The 16,026-nt window shown below is 37.6% G+C and overlaps 2 protein-coding genes across 5 annotated transcripts in view; both read right to left on the reverse strand.

Annotated features, from left to right (window-relative positions):
• The window catches only part of mpv17 (mitochondrial inner membrane protein MPV17), a 43,209-nt gene extending 40,431 nt beyond the window's left edge, over positions 1-2,778 (reverse strand). Inside the window, exon 1 of one of the 2 annotated variants that reach the window (XM_041249744.1) lies at positions 2,716-2,778. The gene's annotated coding sequence lies outside the window, so the exon portion shown is untranslated. Of the gene's footprint in view, positions 1-2,686 lie in introns of both variants that reach the window. The other variant, XM_041249746.1, reaches the window with a different exon arrangement.
• A 4,626-nt stretch (positions 2,779-7,404) lies between these two features.
• Positions 7,405-16,026, reverse strand: part of si:ch211-243j20.2 (uridine-cytidine kinase-like 1) — a 27,442-nt gene continuing 18,820 nt past the window's right edge. For 2 of the 3 annotated variants that reach the window (XM_041249749.1, XM_041249747.1), the window contains exons 8-15: positions 14,806-14,825; positions 13,044-13,142; positions 12,583-12,676; positions 12,327-12,389; positions 10,947-11,069; positions 9,172-9,279; positions 8,522-8,678; positions 7,405-8,100 (exon numbers count right to left, since the gene is read on the reverse strand). In XM_041249749.1, the coding sequence (XP_041105683.1) occupies positions 8,027-8,100; positions 8,522-8,678; positions 9,172-9,279; positions 10,947-11,069; positions 12,327-12,389; positions 12,583-12,676; positions 13,044-13,142; positions 14,806-14,825 (738 nt within the window). In that variant the 3' untranslated portion in view covers positions 7,405-8,026. The remainder of the gene's footprint in view (positions 8,101-8,521; positions 8,679-9,171; positions 9,280-10,946; positions 11,070-12,326; positions 12,390-12,582; positions 12,677-13,043; positions 13,143-14,805; positions 14,826-16,026) is intronic. The other variant, XM_041249748.1, reaches the window with a different exon arrangement.

Genomic DNA, 16,026 nt, shown 5'->3' on the forward strand with positions numbered 1-16,026 from the left:
AAGCAAAAGATTCGTTGACAGAAACTGTGTATTATCACTTAGAAACTCTCCCTTTTTGGAGTCTGTTGTAGTGTGACATCATGACCTATGGGGGTGACAGGATTTTACAATATTGATGAGTAATGTGTCAGGGAAACGAGGCTTCAAATGAACACAAAATTCTGTATCACAAGCAAAACTTTAGTGAATGGTGGCATGTCTCAGGAACTCACAGGGTCAAAAGCTGGTCAGTTTCTAAACACTATCATCGACAACTCACATTCGTGTAATTCATTTCTAACCTGTGATGAACTCGCATGGAATGGTTCTATTAGGGTTTAACACATACTAGAATACATTCTGGTCAAACACATACCCAAACTGTAAGTACAACCCTATAATAGCAAACAGTTACTTTTAGACTGTAATGTTAATTTGTGTTAATAATCATTCTATAAAACTGATTTCAAGATTTGGATAACATAATAATAAAAAACGCTTTACAGTGGCTCTCAAAAGTTTTCACCCCACATTTTATTGTGTTACAACATGGAATCAAAATAGATTTAATGAGGAGCTTTTGACACTGATCAACACAAAAAAAGTCTATAATGTCAAAGTGACAAATAAAATCTACAAATTGTTCTCAATTAATTTCAAATACAAAACAGAAAATAATTGATTGCATAAGTATTCACCCCCATGAGTCAATATTTGGTAGAGGCACCTTTGGCCGCAATTACAACCATGAGTCTATTTGGATAAGTCTCTACCACCTTTGCACATCTGGACACTGCAATTTTTGCCCATTCTTCTTTGCAAAATTGCTCAATCTCCGTCAAGTTGAATGGGGACCTTTTGTGAACAGCAATTTTTAACTCTTTCCACATATTCTCAATTGGATTGAGGTCTGGGCTTTGACTGGGCCACTCCAGAACATTGACCTTTTTGTTTTTAAGCCACTCCAGTTTGGCTTTGGCTGTATGTTTGGGGTCATTGTCCTGCTGGAAGATGAATCTTCTCCCAAGTTCCAGGTCTCCTGCACACTTCAGTAAGTTTTCCTCCAGGATTTCTCTGTACTTTGCTGCATCCATTTTGTCCTCCATCTTCACAAGCTTTCCAGGCCCTGATGTAGAGAAGCATCCCCATAGCATGATGCTGCCACCAACATGCTTCACGGTAGGGATGGTGTTCTCAGGATGATGTGCGGCGTTAGTCTTGCACCAAACATAGCACTTAGCGTTGAGGCCAAAAAGCTCTATTTTGGTCTCATCAGACCATAGAATCTTCTTCCACTTGGTCTCAAAGAGTCTCCCACATGCCTTCTGGCAAACTGTAGCCGAGATTTGATGTGAGTTTTTTTCAACAATGGCTTTCTTTTTGCCACTCTCCCATAAAGGCCAGTTTTATGAAGCACCCGGGCAATTGTTGCCATATGCAGTGTCTCCCAGCTCAGCTGTGGAAGACTATAACTCCTTTAGAGTCGCCATAGGCCACTTGGTGGCCTCCCTGACTAGACAGATTCACAGTTGTGCCATATTCTCTCTGTTTCTTAATAACAGACTTTACTGTGCTCCGGGGGATATTCAATGCCTTGGAAATGTTCTTATATCCTACCCGATTGGTGCTTTTTAAGAACCTTATTTTGGATTTGCTTTGAATGTTCCTTAGTCTTCATGATGTAGTTTTTGTTAGGAAATGTACTAACCAACTGTGGGACCTCCCAGAGACAGGTGTATTTAACCTGAAATCATATGAAACACCTTAATTGCACACAGGTGGACTCCATTCAACTAATTATGTGACTTCTAAAGACAAGTGGTTGCACCAGAGCTTATTTAGGTGTGTCATAGCAAAAGGGATGAATACTTATGCAATCAATTATATTCTGTTTTATATTTGTAATTAATTTAGAACAATTTGTAGATTTTATTTTTCACTTTGACATTATGGACTTTTTTGTGTTGGATCAGTTGCAAAAACTCCTAATTAAATCCATTTTGATTCCATGTTGTAACACAATAAAATGTCCAAGGGGAAGAATACTTTTGAGAGCCACTGTACTGTATGTTTAAAATATCAACCAATATAACTACAAAGTATAATTTTATGAAAAAGGAATATGGTCTGCTTGCTGTCCCAATATATACTTCATATATTTGCATGCATGTGGCAGCGTAATATTTAACGTAACCCTATTATTTAACGCACATTACACCTACACGTACTCGTTTTGTAACAAGTTACCGTGAACATCACAGCTCGAGGGCATTGCTACCCTAGCCTCTTAATAACAACAACAATAACAATAATAATAATACAGTATAAAATAGTACTGAGCATATCGTATGTTTTCAAGAAGGCACCCTTTTACCTACTTAAGCCTGTACTGTAGTTATTTCAAAGGCACAAGTGCTTCAACCTAATATACTTGCGATTACTTGATCAGATTTCTGAGCGCAATAAACAAATAAGCCTATTGTTGCCTGCCAGATAATAAATACCGTTACTTCAATTACAGTGATGAACCCAGCAGCAAGATATGCTGGAACGTTAACCTTTAACCCCGAACTTTAATTTGCAGCATGTGACAATTCATTTTGTTCCACCGTCTACCCAACCATCGTCTACGCGATATTACTCTCAACTAAAAAAACACTGCTTATTAATAACAACCGTGCTATTATTGTTTCTAGTTAGTGCGTACCAAATGAACAATTGTAAATACAAACATGCCTGTCTCACTGCTTTCCAAATATCCACTGCAGAGCTGAAGACGTCACTTCCAGAATAAATGAACCAATTGCCCAGTCTTCTTACCAGTCGGAGAACATCTCTGTCTCCCTCGTGTGGTCATTGCCAGCGTTAAAAAATAAAAATTTAAATCAAATAACTAAAAAAAAAACTGCGGCAAATACAAGACCGTTGGAGTCAAATGGCTTCGCTTTCTTATTAAAAAAACTACGGCTAAATACAACACACACACACACACACACACACACACATATATATATATATATATATATATATATATATATATATATATATATATATAATACTATATATATATATATATATTACTATATATGACATGAATATGCAAAATGTTTTATGTATTGATATAGGAAGTACTAACAGGATCATCTTTGGCTAAGTACTGCAAAGTAAGAACAGAATGAAGAAAAACAGTACCTACTAATGACCGTCAATTATACAGAGATCAGGAATACATCAACCATTCCTCCATTCTGTTTGAGAAGATGTTAGTGTGCAGGACACATTTCAGCTCGTTCTACAGCCACATTATTAACACTGTTACATTATTATTATTATTATTATTATTCCAGGTTGTACAGTACTGACCAAATTCAGACACTGAAAACTGAGACAGTTTGGTCGAGACATAGAAAAACGTTACGTTATTATCATAATCCTGGTTCCCTGAAATAGACATATAACCATTACAGTATGGGTATTTACCTTCGAAAGACCCGAAACCTGAATCACGGCTCGTCCCTGAGGGCCCAAAAGCACTGCAGTCACAGACCTCCACGTCATTTTTCATTCGAGCCTGCTGCAATCAAGGACGAAGTGACCTTGAAGGTTAATGGTTAAATTTCTAATTCAGGGAACCAGGGTTATGGTTGTACAAAATGTATCCATTACCGTATGATAAGTGTACCAAAGCCTTCGCAAGAGCAAGATTGCAGAACGACTGGAATGCTACAAGGCCAAGCCAAGAGGCTACCCTGTGCTTTACCATACGAAACCCCAGTAACAAGTAGCTAGGGTGAAAAAATTGAGGGAGAAATTCACCTCTATGCCTGTGCTGTAAAAGTCAACTGAGAAGCCACCCTTAACACTCTAGTTCCAAAACCAGGGTTTTGAGGAGCCATGACATTTAACATGTAGAACCTAGTAAAGGTATGGAGAGTGGCCCACACTTCTGCATTGCAAATGTCTGACCGATGCACCCTGGAATAAAGCCCATGAAGTTTGCATGCACCTGGTGGAATGGACAATTAGCTTTTCTGGAGGGGGCAAGTTGGCCAGCTCATAGGCAGTCCTGACTGTATCTGCTATCCATTTTTACAGCCTCTGCTTAGACAGGGCTTGACCATGGGACTTTGTCCCAGAGCAGACAAAAAATTGTTTGGATTACCTTCAACTTTTCATCCTGTCAATGTAGTACGCCATGGCCCGCACTGGGCAAAGTGTATGGATCTATCACTCCCTGTCAGACTGGAAAGGTGGATGGAAAGCCTCCAATTCCACAGATTGGTTGGTATGGATTGCAAAAAGGCAGAATTGGTGCAGGGTGTAATCTTTGTCCGGGATTAAGCAGGCTTTTACAATTGAGAGTGCCTGCGTTTCACTCACCCACTTTGCGGAGGTGATAGCAAGTAAGAAAGCCGCTTTGAGCGATAAATATTTAAGCTCAGCTTCAATACATGGACCTCAAATGGAGGCTTCATGAGTGCATTAAGCACCACATTTAACCTCCAGTGAGAAACAGTGTCCTTCATAGGCAGACGAAGCCGGCGATCACCTTTCAAATATTGTCCCGCCAGGAATCGAGATCTTGGGGAAGACAGTCAATTTTGACATGGCAAGCTGACATAGCTGCAAGTTAGACCTTTAATATAGAGGGGGATTTACTCTTGTCAAAAAGGTCCTGCAGAAATTGCAGTATAACTGCCATGGGATGTGGGGTCGAACCCACAAGGCAGACACGGCATCTAAAAAACACCCCACTTGTACCTGTACTGGGAATGTGTGGATGGTGCTCTGGAATTCTACAGGGTGTCAATGACCTTATTGGACAGGCCCAAATGGCTCAAATGCAGCTGTTCAGGGCCCAGACACAGAGCTGCAGCCTCGATGGGTCAGAATGCCATAAAGTCCCCTGCGCCTGACTCAGCAGTTTGCGGTTGGCCGCTCAGGAGCTGCATGAGGGTTGAAAACCAGAGTGAGATGGAGATGGTCACCTGTATAAAAGCCTGCAGCTGTCTGCATTCAGAGATGAGGGTTCGGAGTTGTATAAACGAGAAACGGGAGGTAAAGAATTGTGAATATAACAATTGCTAAGCGTGCTGATGTATACACCAGCACTTTACTTGTCACTTGTTTGCCAAGGCGCCTTTTGTTTTGTTTAAATCTTTTATTTTCTATTGTTTAATAAAATACTGAGCGCCGTAGCGTTTCAGTTTCGCCCTACCATTCATTGTTTTGATTTCTGTTCTGGTCTGACGTCACCCCTGCAAAGCAACCCTTTCACAAGTTGTCATACAGTAAGTTCCATTATTCAAGCTATTTGTGTATGTCTTAAATAAATATGTTTGTAACATACATCTCTTGCTAAGGCTATACAAACACAATTAGAGCTATCAGTAACACGAATAAGTGAGATCTGCAAATATGGGGACATGTGGTGTCCACAGCATGCACCAAGCAACTCCTGTAATTGCCATTGTGCATCAAGACTCACAATTCAGCAACTGAGCTACCTGTACCCAGCTACCTACATTTTACGATACAGTGTACAGCGCTCTCTGATACCGGGTTATCTTTTGTTCTTAAAAAATAAATAAGACAATGCATGCAATAAAGATTTCATTTTATTTGTATTGTAAACATACAGATGAACAAAGTAAAATGTAACTGACAATTCCAGAAGAAAAAAAAAACAGGTGCAGTCAGGATGAAAGCAGGTTGTGAGCTCCCACTGCTCAAGTTTTGCCAGTTTTTTGGTCAAATGCAAAATAGAATACACAACCCAACATGAAAAAGAGGAATGGGGGGTTTGATTTGGCATTCTCTTGGTTGCATTAGAAGGTGGCAATCCTTAAATAACCCACAGGTCAAATACTGCGAGTCGACTGACCAAGAAGACCTGCAGAGTCCAACTAAAATTAGTTCATGGCATTGGTCAAATATGCAGAAATAAAAGCTGAAGACTCACTGCAGACCATAAAAACTATGTAATCTCTGTACTGGGTACACAGATCAATCACAAACAGCTGTAACAGCAGAAGTGCACTGGAACTTTGTAAATGGTGTACCGTGTTTAGCCTACAGAACAAGGTCAATTTTAATGATTAAAAGTGGAGAATATTAATATAGCTGCCCTAAAACAAATAAACCCGATTTATTTTTATGTTAAAAGTGGGTAAATAAAGAAGGCCTGGGGAAAACCTCAGCTGGATTAATAAAGAGTTAACGAGGCAGTATTTAGATCTGCCACTGTTTAGATCATTAAAATAAACCCTTCTGTACTGTTAATCTGCGAGTTCAAGCACAAGCGACTCTGTACTACTGTAGTTGAATGTAACCTTTACACACACCTCTATCTACTCACTGGGGGTAACAGAGATCCTGAAAAATTGCTTTGTGAGTCATATCCTTGTTAATTAAATGACTTGTGGATAGAAACATAAGAACTGTTGAAGCCATCCAGAAAAATTATAATTAAAAAAGTATTTGCTGTCTTCATTTATAGAGTAAATACATCCATTTTTGAAAAATTCTGGGCAATCACTACAAGGGAGACACTTTGAACAGCAAGAGGGCTTTAAGTTTTCTTTCAAACCCAATTTTTGAGACTACAGTACATAGAGTAGTACACAGGAGGCAGCAGAGCATTGGCACACAGTACCTGTACATGTTTTCAAAGCTAATGCATTGACTTTGAAAGGTGTTGGATGGGCAAAACTGGACACTCAATTCTCAATCAAATATCACAGCAGCTAAATGACTCATAGAAATGCATATATACATTGTAACATGGCCCCATTGTAAAACAGATCCAGGAATCCCACAAGAACCGACTTTGTATCCCATTGCCAGTCTACCTCGTTCGCTGATATAATAGAAGAAAACAAAAAAAAGGAATTCTCTTTGGAAACTGTAAGGTCTACACATGTCCTGTAAAATAAAACTAGCTGCATAAAATTACATTCACCATGCATATACTACAGGGCTTAACTGATGAAGAGCAGCCATAATGGTCAATCACTCATTAATTTTAAATTGAGGGAAGGTTTAGCTTTTCAAATTTCACAAATACGCTCTTTCTTTTTTTTCTTTTTAAATAATCAATTATCTTTTCTATGAAACTGGCTGATCTAGACAGTCTGTAAAGCAGAGTTTGGGTTCACATCCGACCTCAAGGACATTTCCCCATAAGGACACTGCACACCTATATTATCAGAAATTCATTTAAAACTGCCAGCCTGGCTAAGAAGTATGAAAGGACACTGGTCCCTCAGCTGTTGACAATTCCCAGTAAATACATTGTAGAATTGTACAAAATAAGCCCTGAGATATACGCATGTAATGATAATTGTGATGTTTGTTTGGGATTTTCTTTTCTTGTTGTTTTTAAGAGAAACACATTTTTTAAACTTATAAACATTAAACAAAAACAAAACAAAAAACAAACAAAAAAAATTAACAGCAAGCACACAGCAGCACAGTTCAAGTACTTTTGTTAATTAAATATGTCCATTGCCACAATAACATGTCTGGCCTATAGTCCTGCCAACATTCATGCGAGCTGGGGGTTTAAATACTGAAGGTATACCTGACCAGCTCATGTAAAACTCTTTTTTATATTAATTGATGAGTTAGTTCATTGTGGTTCACTTTTTAGCAACCTCAAAGAAAAGTTATTCTTAAATCATTATCGTACACTGCAAGTCAAAATGCTTGTACAGCTACTAATGTCCTTTTCCTTTTTTCAAACAAGAGTATTTTTAAGTAGCCATTTTAAGGATAAAATAGGAAGTTACCTAGGACATCCTGTAGTAGAGACAAGATTACACAAGATGTGCGTCTTGTCATTGACAAGACGCACATCTTTCATCTGTTAGCTATGAATTCATGTACAGTATGAAATAAAGACTGAACCACAATTTTGTAAAATGTTTCACAATATCACAGCCACTGGGTGAGTTTGCCAGACAAGTAGTAACACAGCAGCTGTAACCAGGTGGTTTAACAAGAGGGCCTTTTAACCCCCACTCCATCCCCAGCACGGTCCCTTTCATCAGCAGTCCATACTGCCATCGCTCTCATATCCTGAAGGTGCGTCAGTTCCGAAATATCTGTCTCCGAAATTACCTAAATTAAAAAAGGGAGAAAATTCTAAAATCAAGCTGTGTACTCAAAAAACAAAGCACCATCCTTTTGAGGCAAGTGCAGTATACAGTATCTATTGAGAGTTTATGTGATAAAATTAGAGCTGACAGCACTGGGGGTAACATTCTACTGCACAATTCAGGCACAGCAATGCTTTGGGGAGTCAGAGTGGTGTGCAGGCTCTAAGCTTATCAACAACAACTTCTTTAGAGTTGAATCATTATGCTGTATAGTATCCCCAACAATCACTACAACCATTTTCGCCTAGCTTGTCTGCGATTTCCAAGTTTGTTTAGGGCGTTTGGCTTTGTTTTGTTTTACATCGTGCACAAAAATGAAAAGGCAGCGTATTAGACAATGGGGTATTCTGTAGAGCTCACCCCTGGAATTAGATGGGCCTTACCTATCCCTGGAATGATGTGAAATTCATTGTTGACATTCTTATCCACGGCGGTGGTGATGATGCGAACTTTGGGAAAGGCGTAGGCTACAGAGTGCACTCCCATCTCTGCCATCAGGAGAGACAGTAGGAAGATCTTATCCTCCTGGACGTCGTGATCCTGCAGGGAGGAGATTGAACATTGCAGCACGGTAAGGATGATACTATAAATAAATAAAACAACATATAATTGTATTCGTAGTAACAGGTTATGTACAGTATGTTTTTTTTACTGTTTCCCAGGTATTTTATGATGTTTCTGTGTTTCTATACAAATATGCATTAGCACCATCTAGTGCAAAGCAGTGTATCGACAGCAAAACAAAAGGACATTTGATACAAAGTTGCAGATCACTAGTTGGCTTTAGCTCACTGTTCTAGCCTATGTTACATACAGTAGATCTGACAGCCAAAGAGCAGCTCCTGAATACAGATGAAAGCACCTAAACAAAAATGTATCAAACATACAGTATGACTAAACAAAATGTACAGTACAGTCATTTGACATCACTGCATGCTATTTCTAGAGGTGACAGATGACACTGGGCATAACTGATAAGAATCAACTTTTCAAAAAAAAAAAAAAAAAAAAAAAAAAAAAAAAAACACCTTACCAGTAAAACTCTGACAGCCATCAGTGCTGCAGCTCCGGTGGACACGGTGCTGTCCATTAGAATAACATAATCTTCACTTATATCTTTTGGCAAACGCAAGTAATGCAGCTTAAAAAAAACAAACAAACAAACAAAAACACATTGCAATTAAAATGAGTGACAAAACACACTCATACCTCTTACTGAGAATATTATTATTATACCAAAGATCTTTTTAAAATTATTATTATAACTTATTTTCTTTATATACAGACCAGTCTAATTCCAATGGTTAATCAGATTACATGACCATCTTTAACCATCACTGTTTTTTTTTTTTTTTTTTTTTAAAAGATCTGTTGATTAGGTGGGATAAGTATATAATTTGGTATCAGTGGATCTAGAGAAAAAAATAAATAAAAATAATAAAAATAATAATAATAATAATCTTCCTATAAAATCAAATAATTCCACTTCATTGCATGGGGTAGATGCAAGGCCAAAAGAGAGCCAGAAGGTAGTTCTGATAACACAGATCTCAGCTCAGTTATATGATCTTGTATCACACAAATTTTAAAACAATTGTACCTGTACAAACTGCTCTTCCTAATCTACATTAATGACTTAGATTCTGGTATAGCACGCAAACTTGCTAAATTTGCAGATGACAAAAATAGGAGGAGTGGCAAACACCATTGCAGCAGCACAGGTCATTCAAAATGATCTAGACAAGATTCAGAACTGGGCAGACACATGCATTTAATATAGAAAGGTGTAAGGTACTGTATGCAGGCAATAAAAATGTGCATTATAAATACCATATGGGAGATACTGAAATTGAAGAAGGAAAGTTTATGTTGAAATGTCATCATCTAAAAAATGTGGGGAAGCTAGAAAACAAAGCCAACAAAATGCTTGGACATACAGTGAAAAGTGTTGAATTTAAATCAAGGGAAGTAATATTAAAACTTTACAATGCATTAGTAAGACCTTATCTAGAATATTGTGTTCAGTTCTGGTCACCTCAATACAAAAAGGATATTGCTGCTCTAGAAAGAATGCAAAAGAACTGCGACTAGAATCATTCCAGGTTTAAAAGGCATGTCATATGCACACAGGCTAAAAAAAATTGAATCTGTTCAGTCTTGAACCAAGAAGGCTACGCTACGATAAGATTTAAGCATTCAAAATTCTAAATGGTATTGACAATTTCTACCCAAGGGGCTTTTTTGACCTGAAAAAAGAAACAAGGACCAGGGGTCACAAATGGAGATTAGACAAAGGGGCATTCAGAGAATTGTGTGAGTCTGGAACCAACTCCCCAGTAATGTCGTTGAAGCTGATACCCTGGGATCCTTCAAGAAGCTGCTTGACGAGATTCTGGGATCAATAAGCTATGAACAACTGAATGGCCTCCTCTCGTTTGTAAACTTTCTTGTTCTTAAACACTTCAGACCGACAGTACTCATGCATTCTGCATTAACAACATGTATTGGGGCATAATTCATTTCCATTCCAGTGTCTGATGTCAAATGCAAGGTTCAATGCTACTGAATGCTGTGAGTTTATATTAATAAATGCCCTATAGTAACTTTTGATAGCATATTAAAAATAATAACACAAAATATTTGATCATACCATAGGCAAAGGCAAATCACTGAAGCTAAAGGCTAAATACTACGACAGGCAAAAGAAGCACTCTCTGAAAAAATGCTCCTTTATTTGATTACCTGTATATTATGTTTGGATCAAATAATAAAAAGAGTGCCTGAGAAAAAGTACTCCAGCTAGTTTACCTCTGGCTCCCCGGTGTCGTGGTTGGTTTGGATCAGAATCTTCCCGAGTCGGATGTCTTTACACACTGCCATGAGCGCCTGTTCCATCGTCTCTCCTGCTCGTAAGATCGAAACTCCAGTTATCTACAGGAGCACAGGCAAGGAGTCAGTGATACAAGCTTGGACAGCAAGCACAGAACTGAAGCCACAGAATATATGTGTACTACCAGAATGCAGTTTGTGTCAAGATAGGTTTTTTGCTATACATTTTCAATATACATTTTTGTGCACAGATTGTTTACATTTTAAATTGTTATGCTAACATTTAAAAACGGTTCTGTCTGCCTTTTGTAGAAAATTAAATGCGACCGATTCATATAATAATTAAAGTTATTAAATTTTAAAGTTAGTATATTTATATATGAACAGTCAGTACATTTTTGGCAGTGAAGGGCACAATGTTCCTTCACTTTTACTTGGTAGCACTTCAGAAGATACTAAAACTGGAACTGGCTATAATATTTCAGTTGGCTTTTTAACTTTAAAAAAATAAAATAAAAATAAAAAAATCACGTTATCTGCAGTAAAGATCTTGGGACTGTGCGATCGTTATGCTTATGATTCTGTCATGGAGGCTATGGAAATTGTGAATTTGAACAAAAGTCAGTGAAATCTTGGAAATTAATGTACAAACATATTTGGTTAGGCACTGCCTTTACTTCCTTTAGAAAGTGCAGTATGTCATGCACTTAAAATACAAATCTGAGAGCATCTGTAAATTGTTTGGTTGTGTGGACACAGCATTTACGTGTAGCTATGTAAGTCAGCGAATGAGATTTGTATTTTGTAGCTGATCGAGCACGTAAATGAACAGATTGTATGTTAGTGTAAACTCTCGGTTGTGATCTTCACATACAGACACTGCTTGTTAACTTATTTTTTTAAACAAAAAAGTGGATTTACATTTTATTTCTTTAAACTTTTTTCATACAATGCAGTGCACCCAAGTAGTCTGTTGAAAATAAATACTCACTTGCTCTAAAACTAAACATTGCTTAACAAAATACTTCAGACTACCATTGACCATCTTTTTTTTTTATTTCCTGTAAACTGTAGCTAAAACGAGAGATTTACCTGCTTTGTAGTTTTGTTTTTTTCTAATCTTTCTGATGCCCCACTTCTTGGACACGGTGCCTGCCTGTGTGATTTGACTTTTCAACTTTTCTTTTTTTCTTTCATTCTCAAACAGGAATTAAATCGCTCACCAAAGGAACTGAACATGTTTAAGACAGATGCCTGCTTATTCACTCGCTTGTTTACTTGAACTCTAATTTCAACATCAACATTTCTGGGCACAGTACATGTTATTGTGTCCTTTAATAGGAGCGAAAAAGTGCTTACTCTTTTGCCACCAAGCCTCTTCCCTTCATAGATTGCCCCTTGAGGAGTCTCCACAGTAACAGGCTAAGGGGATTGAAGCAAAAAATAACATCAATGTTTAAATACAAGACATCTGATGAGACAGCAGAATGAACATGTATAGAGGAATGAGTACGTTATGTACATGCATTGAAAAATGAACACATACTGAACAGTAATGCTTGACCTGGCATGTCTTATAATGATTTTCTTCTGCAAAGCAGGATGAGAAACCCACCTTGAGTGGCAGAAAGGAGAGAGCATGCTCAATCAAAAGCCTCATTAATCTCTTTGAGTAGAAAATAAATTCATCCCGGTTTGTCTCCTTATTTCTGTGGAGGAAGCAAATAGCGATTTATTGCACAAAGCCAGGTACTCTTAGTGTGTGCCGATTAAAAAAATAATTACAGTTCCAGGACAGGGGACCGAACCAAGGCAGGACTTGGTTTCAAATTGTCATTATATATATATATTATACACACACACACACACACACACACACACACACACATATAGTACCAAGGGTTATACCAATGAACATTTTACAACTCATAGCATTTAGGTCTTCAAAAAAAACTATTATGTATCTTACTTAGGGTGAAAGCCTCCATCAGAAAGCTTACATCTCTACATCTTTACTTCATGTTTTTTTTCAATTGAGTGCGACAGTGATTTAGTAGAGCGTTAGAGATACATTACCTGATAATAGTATGCAAGCCCCGGACCTGGGGGGTGCTCTCCATGACACTGAGGGTCTTAGGCAGGGGCTGACCTTGGTGTGCAGAAGCCAGGGCAGCTCTGGGGGTACGGGGGGGATATTTAATGCCAATATGATATTATGAGAAGCAGACAAACTGCAAACGATAATCACGTCACTAAGCAAGAAGGCCCTTGAATGTACACGATGGCAACAAAAACAAACATAAAAGAGCTAAACTAACACTGAAGCCCTTCAATGAACCTCAATATATGATTTGATTCCCCCACCCCCCCTCCCCAGACTGCATGAATCCAGAATGACAAGTTTGAACAACCGAAGGACTTAACCTGCAATTTAGATTTTCTCACGGGCATACTAATGCAGGGTCCTTGTGGCCCTTTTTATGCAAAAGTCAACAAGGGGCAACAGTTTCTAATGGTTACTGGGTTGTAGATGGTGGACAGATGGGTATGACGCAAACTTGCAAGTGAAAAGTGTGTTTATTTAACAGTTCTCCATTTAAAATAAATGTATGACAGAATGGAAAGCAATGTCGAATAAGGCATTTTAGTTCCAGTTTCCATCACCATTACAAATATACAGCACTTCCAATTTGTTAGTTCTTTCGTGCAGACTGCCAAGGCATTTACTGACATTAATCCACTACCAAGCACAAAGGAGACGCAGTTCTGGAACATTGTTGTCATCTGTGCAACATACAGCTTTACCTACAATTTTGATTTATGTATTTCAATTCTAGGTTCCTTTTTCAAAGCCCCCTTGTTAACCAGCCATTTCCAATACTGGATTCATGGGTTCTTGTGTAACAGGTGGTTTTTGAAACTAAGACTCTCTTCATCCTTATGTTTTTAGTCTCCTTAAATAACATTTTGTTTTAATCTGTGAATTATGTCTTTACAAAGTCGTTAAAAAATGAAGCCTCTGTTGTAAAACTTCTGTTCCAAAAACAGCAGGATTTGGCTGCTACTGTAGATCAAGTGGCTATTCATAGGATTTTGTGTTGGTTGTCAAAAGTTGTCACTTTGGGTTGACATCTGGTGAAGTCAAGTCCTTCAAAATAACTTTCCATAAGCCTCGTGTGCCGTTTGCAATCACTGACTGTCACAGTTGCCTTTGTGGTTGACTGAAATCACAGCCATGTTGTGACCTAGAAAAATATTCTAATAGTACGGTCCTGGGTGCAACTGGTGATGCCAAAACCTGCCACAGCCACACTCTAATCACTATTAAGAGTGTATCTACGGCTGCAATAGATAAAGCCAATTTTTTCACATACCCAAAGTAGCCTTCAAAAAGATTCCAAGCAAGCAATGGGTGACTGCTTAAACTAGAGCAATAATGTGTAACAGAGGAGGCAACAGTAACAGGTTTATTGCAAAAGGTCTGTAAAAAAATACTATTGATTGTATTGCCAAGATGTATATAATGTACTTAAAATTAAATAAAATAAAAAAAAAAAAAAAAAAAGCCTGCTGCATTCTTGTTGGAAACAAAAACACAGCTTAGTAATTTTCTTTTTGCTTTTTATTTGAAAACATTAGGCAAGGAAAGCCAAAGCACAAGGAAACCTAAAATTCAAAAGCAAGGAAGCCAAGCAAACAAACAAACAGACATAAACAAATAAACAAACAACATTGAAAAAGTCCCGAAAGAACAAAAACTTTTTTTTTTTTTTTTTTTAATTGTTAGAAATAAATCAAAATCAAAAACTGAAAAGAAGATACACGAGTTTATTCTCACATATCCCAGCGAAGTTTCCTCTGTTGGAGTTGACAATTATTTCAATGCGGGACAAGTGATGTATATACAAGGACAGAAAGAAAAGACATCTGAATTAGACGCTAGCACAGAAAAGGGCAGAAAATAGATTTGAAAATGTAGCTTCGAAAGAGAGAAGAGGTGGGCTGAGCATCCAAACCCTATTGCGGTTTCCCCAGTAATTTCAAGCAGATTAGCCAACAGGTTTGGGTCACTCATTGCCAGAGTGTTATTTAGGTGGTATTGAGCTCTCAGAAATAAAAGTCTGTCAGGTTTTAGCTCTTATTTGTCACAAACACGTACATGAATGCATACTTCTACTTGTTGGAAGCACATTCCAGAAACACAATGTGGCATTACATTGCCCTATATTTACACTAAGTTTTATTGGGTAATGTGAAAATCTTGTTTGATGCGAAATGCTACATGAACCAAATAAATGATTAAAATGCAATCTAATAATTCCCCTCACTATATCACTGAAAGTTAAATGTGGATCTGATTGAGAAGCCTGTACACTCACTATTTGCGTTAGTTAGTAAGTGTTACTGTAAAATTTAGGTGAGAAGAGACAAAGAACTCAATGCATACCACCGAAAAAACAGCAGACGTTAGCAGTAGCCGCAAATAATCAAAAGGAGGGAAACTTAAAAAAAAAAAAAAAAAAAAAAAAAAAAAAAAAAAAAAGTGCACAGTATCAAGATAGGATTGGGCTCTTAAACATCTACATTGAAGTAATTCAACCCCTCACTTGCTCTAAAAACTAAAAAGAAGTCATGCAGATTGACTGTAGCAAACTGCAGTAAAGGTCACAGTTGAAGAGTAACTGATGCTTTGCCCTGACATGAAAGAAATTGGCCTCAAATATTTACATGTTCAGGGACCAGTGCATGAAATACAAAATAGCACAACTGGCATCATAGAAAGTAGTTCACTATAACTAACATCCACTGTAGGTACATGTAAAAATAGAAGTGTGACATTCTAAACTCAGTTATCATAAAATGGGTTCATCCAGTATTTGACATAACCAGTCATTTTGTAATGCACAATGATTTTGGAATAGCATAGAAAAAGGACTTTTAATAATTTCTGATAATACACCCATAACACCCTTTTATCATTTGTATTAGTGGAATAATTCCCATTAGCCAAGTAATTGCTGCTGTCCTACAGGTTCATTCAGCAGTAAAAGGACTAGAC

The sequence above is a fragment of the Polyodon spathula genome, chromosome 5, assembly GCF_017654505.1.
Source record: "Polyodon spathula isolate WHYD16114869_AA chromosome 5, ASM1765450v1, whole genome shotgun sequence".
Taxonomy (NCBI): domain Eukaryota; kingdom Metazoa; phylum Chordata; class Actinopteri; order Acipenseriformes; family Polyodontidae; genus Polyodon; species Polyodon spathula.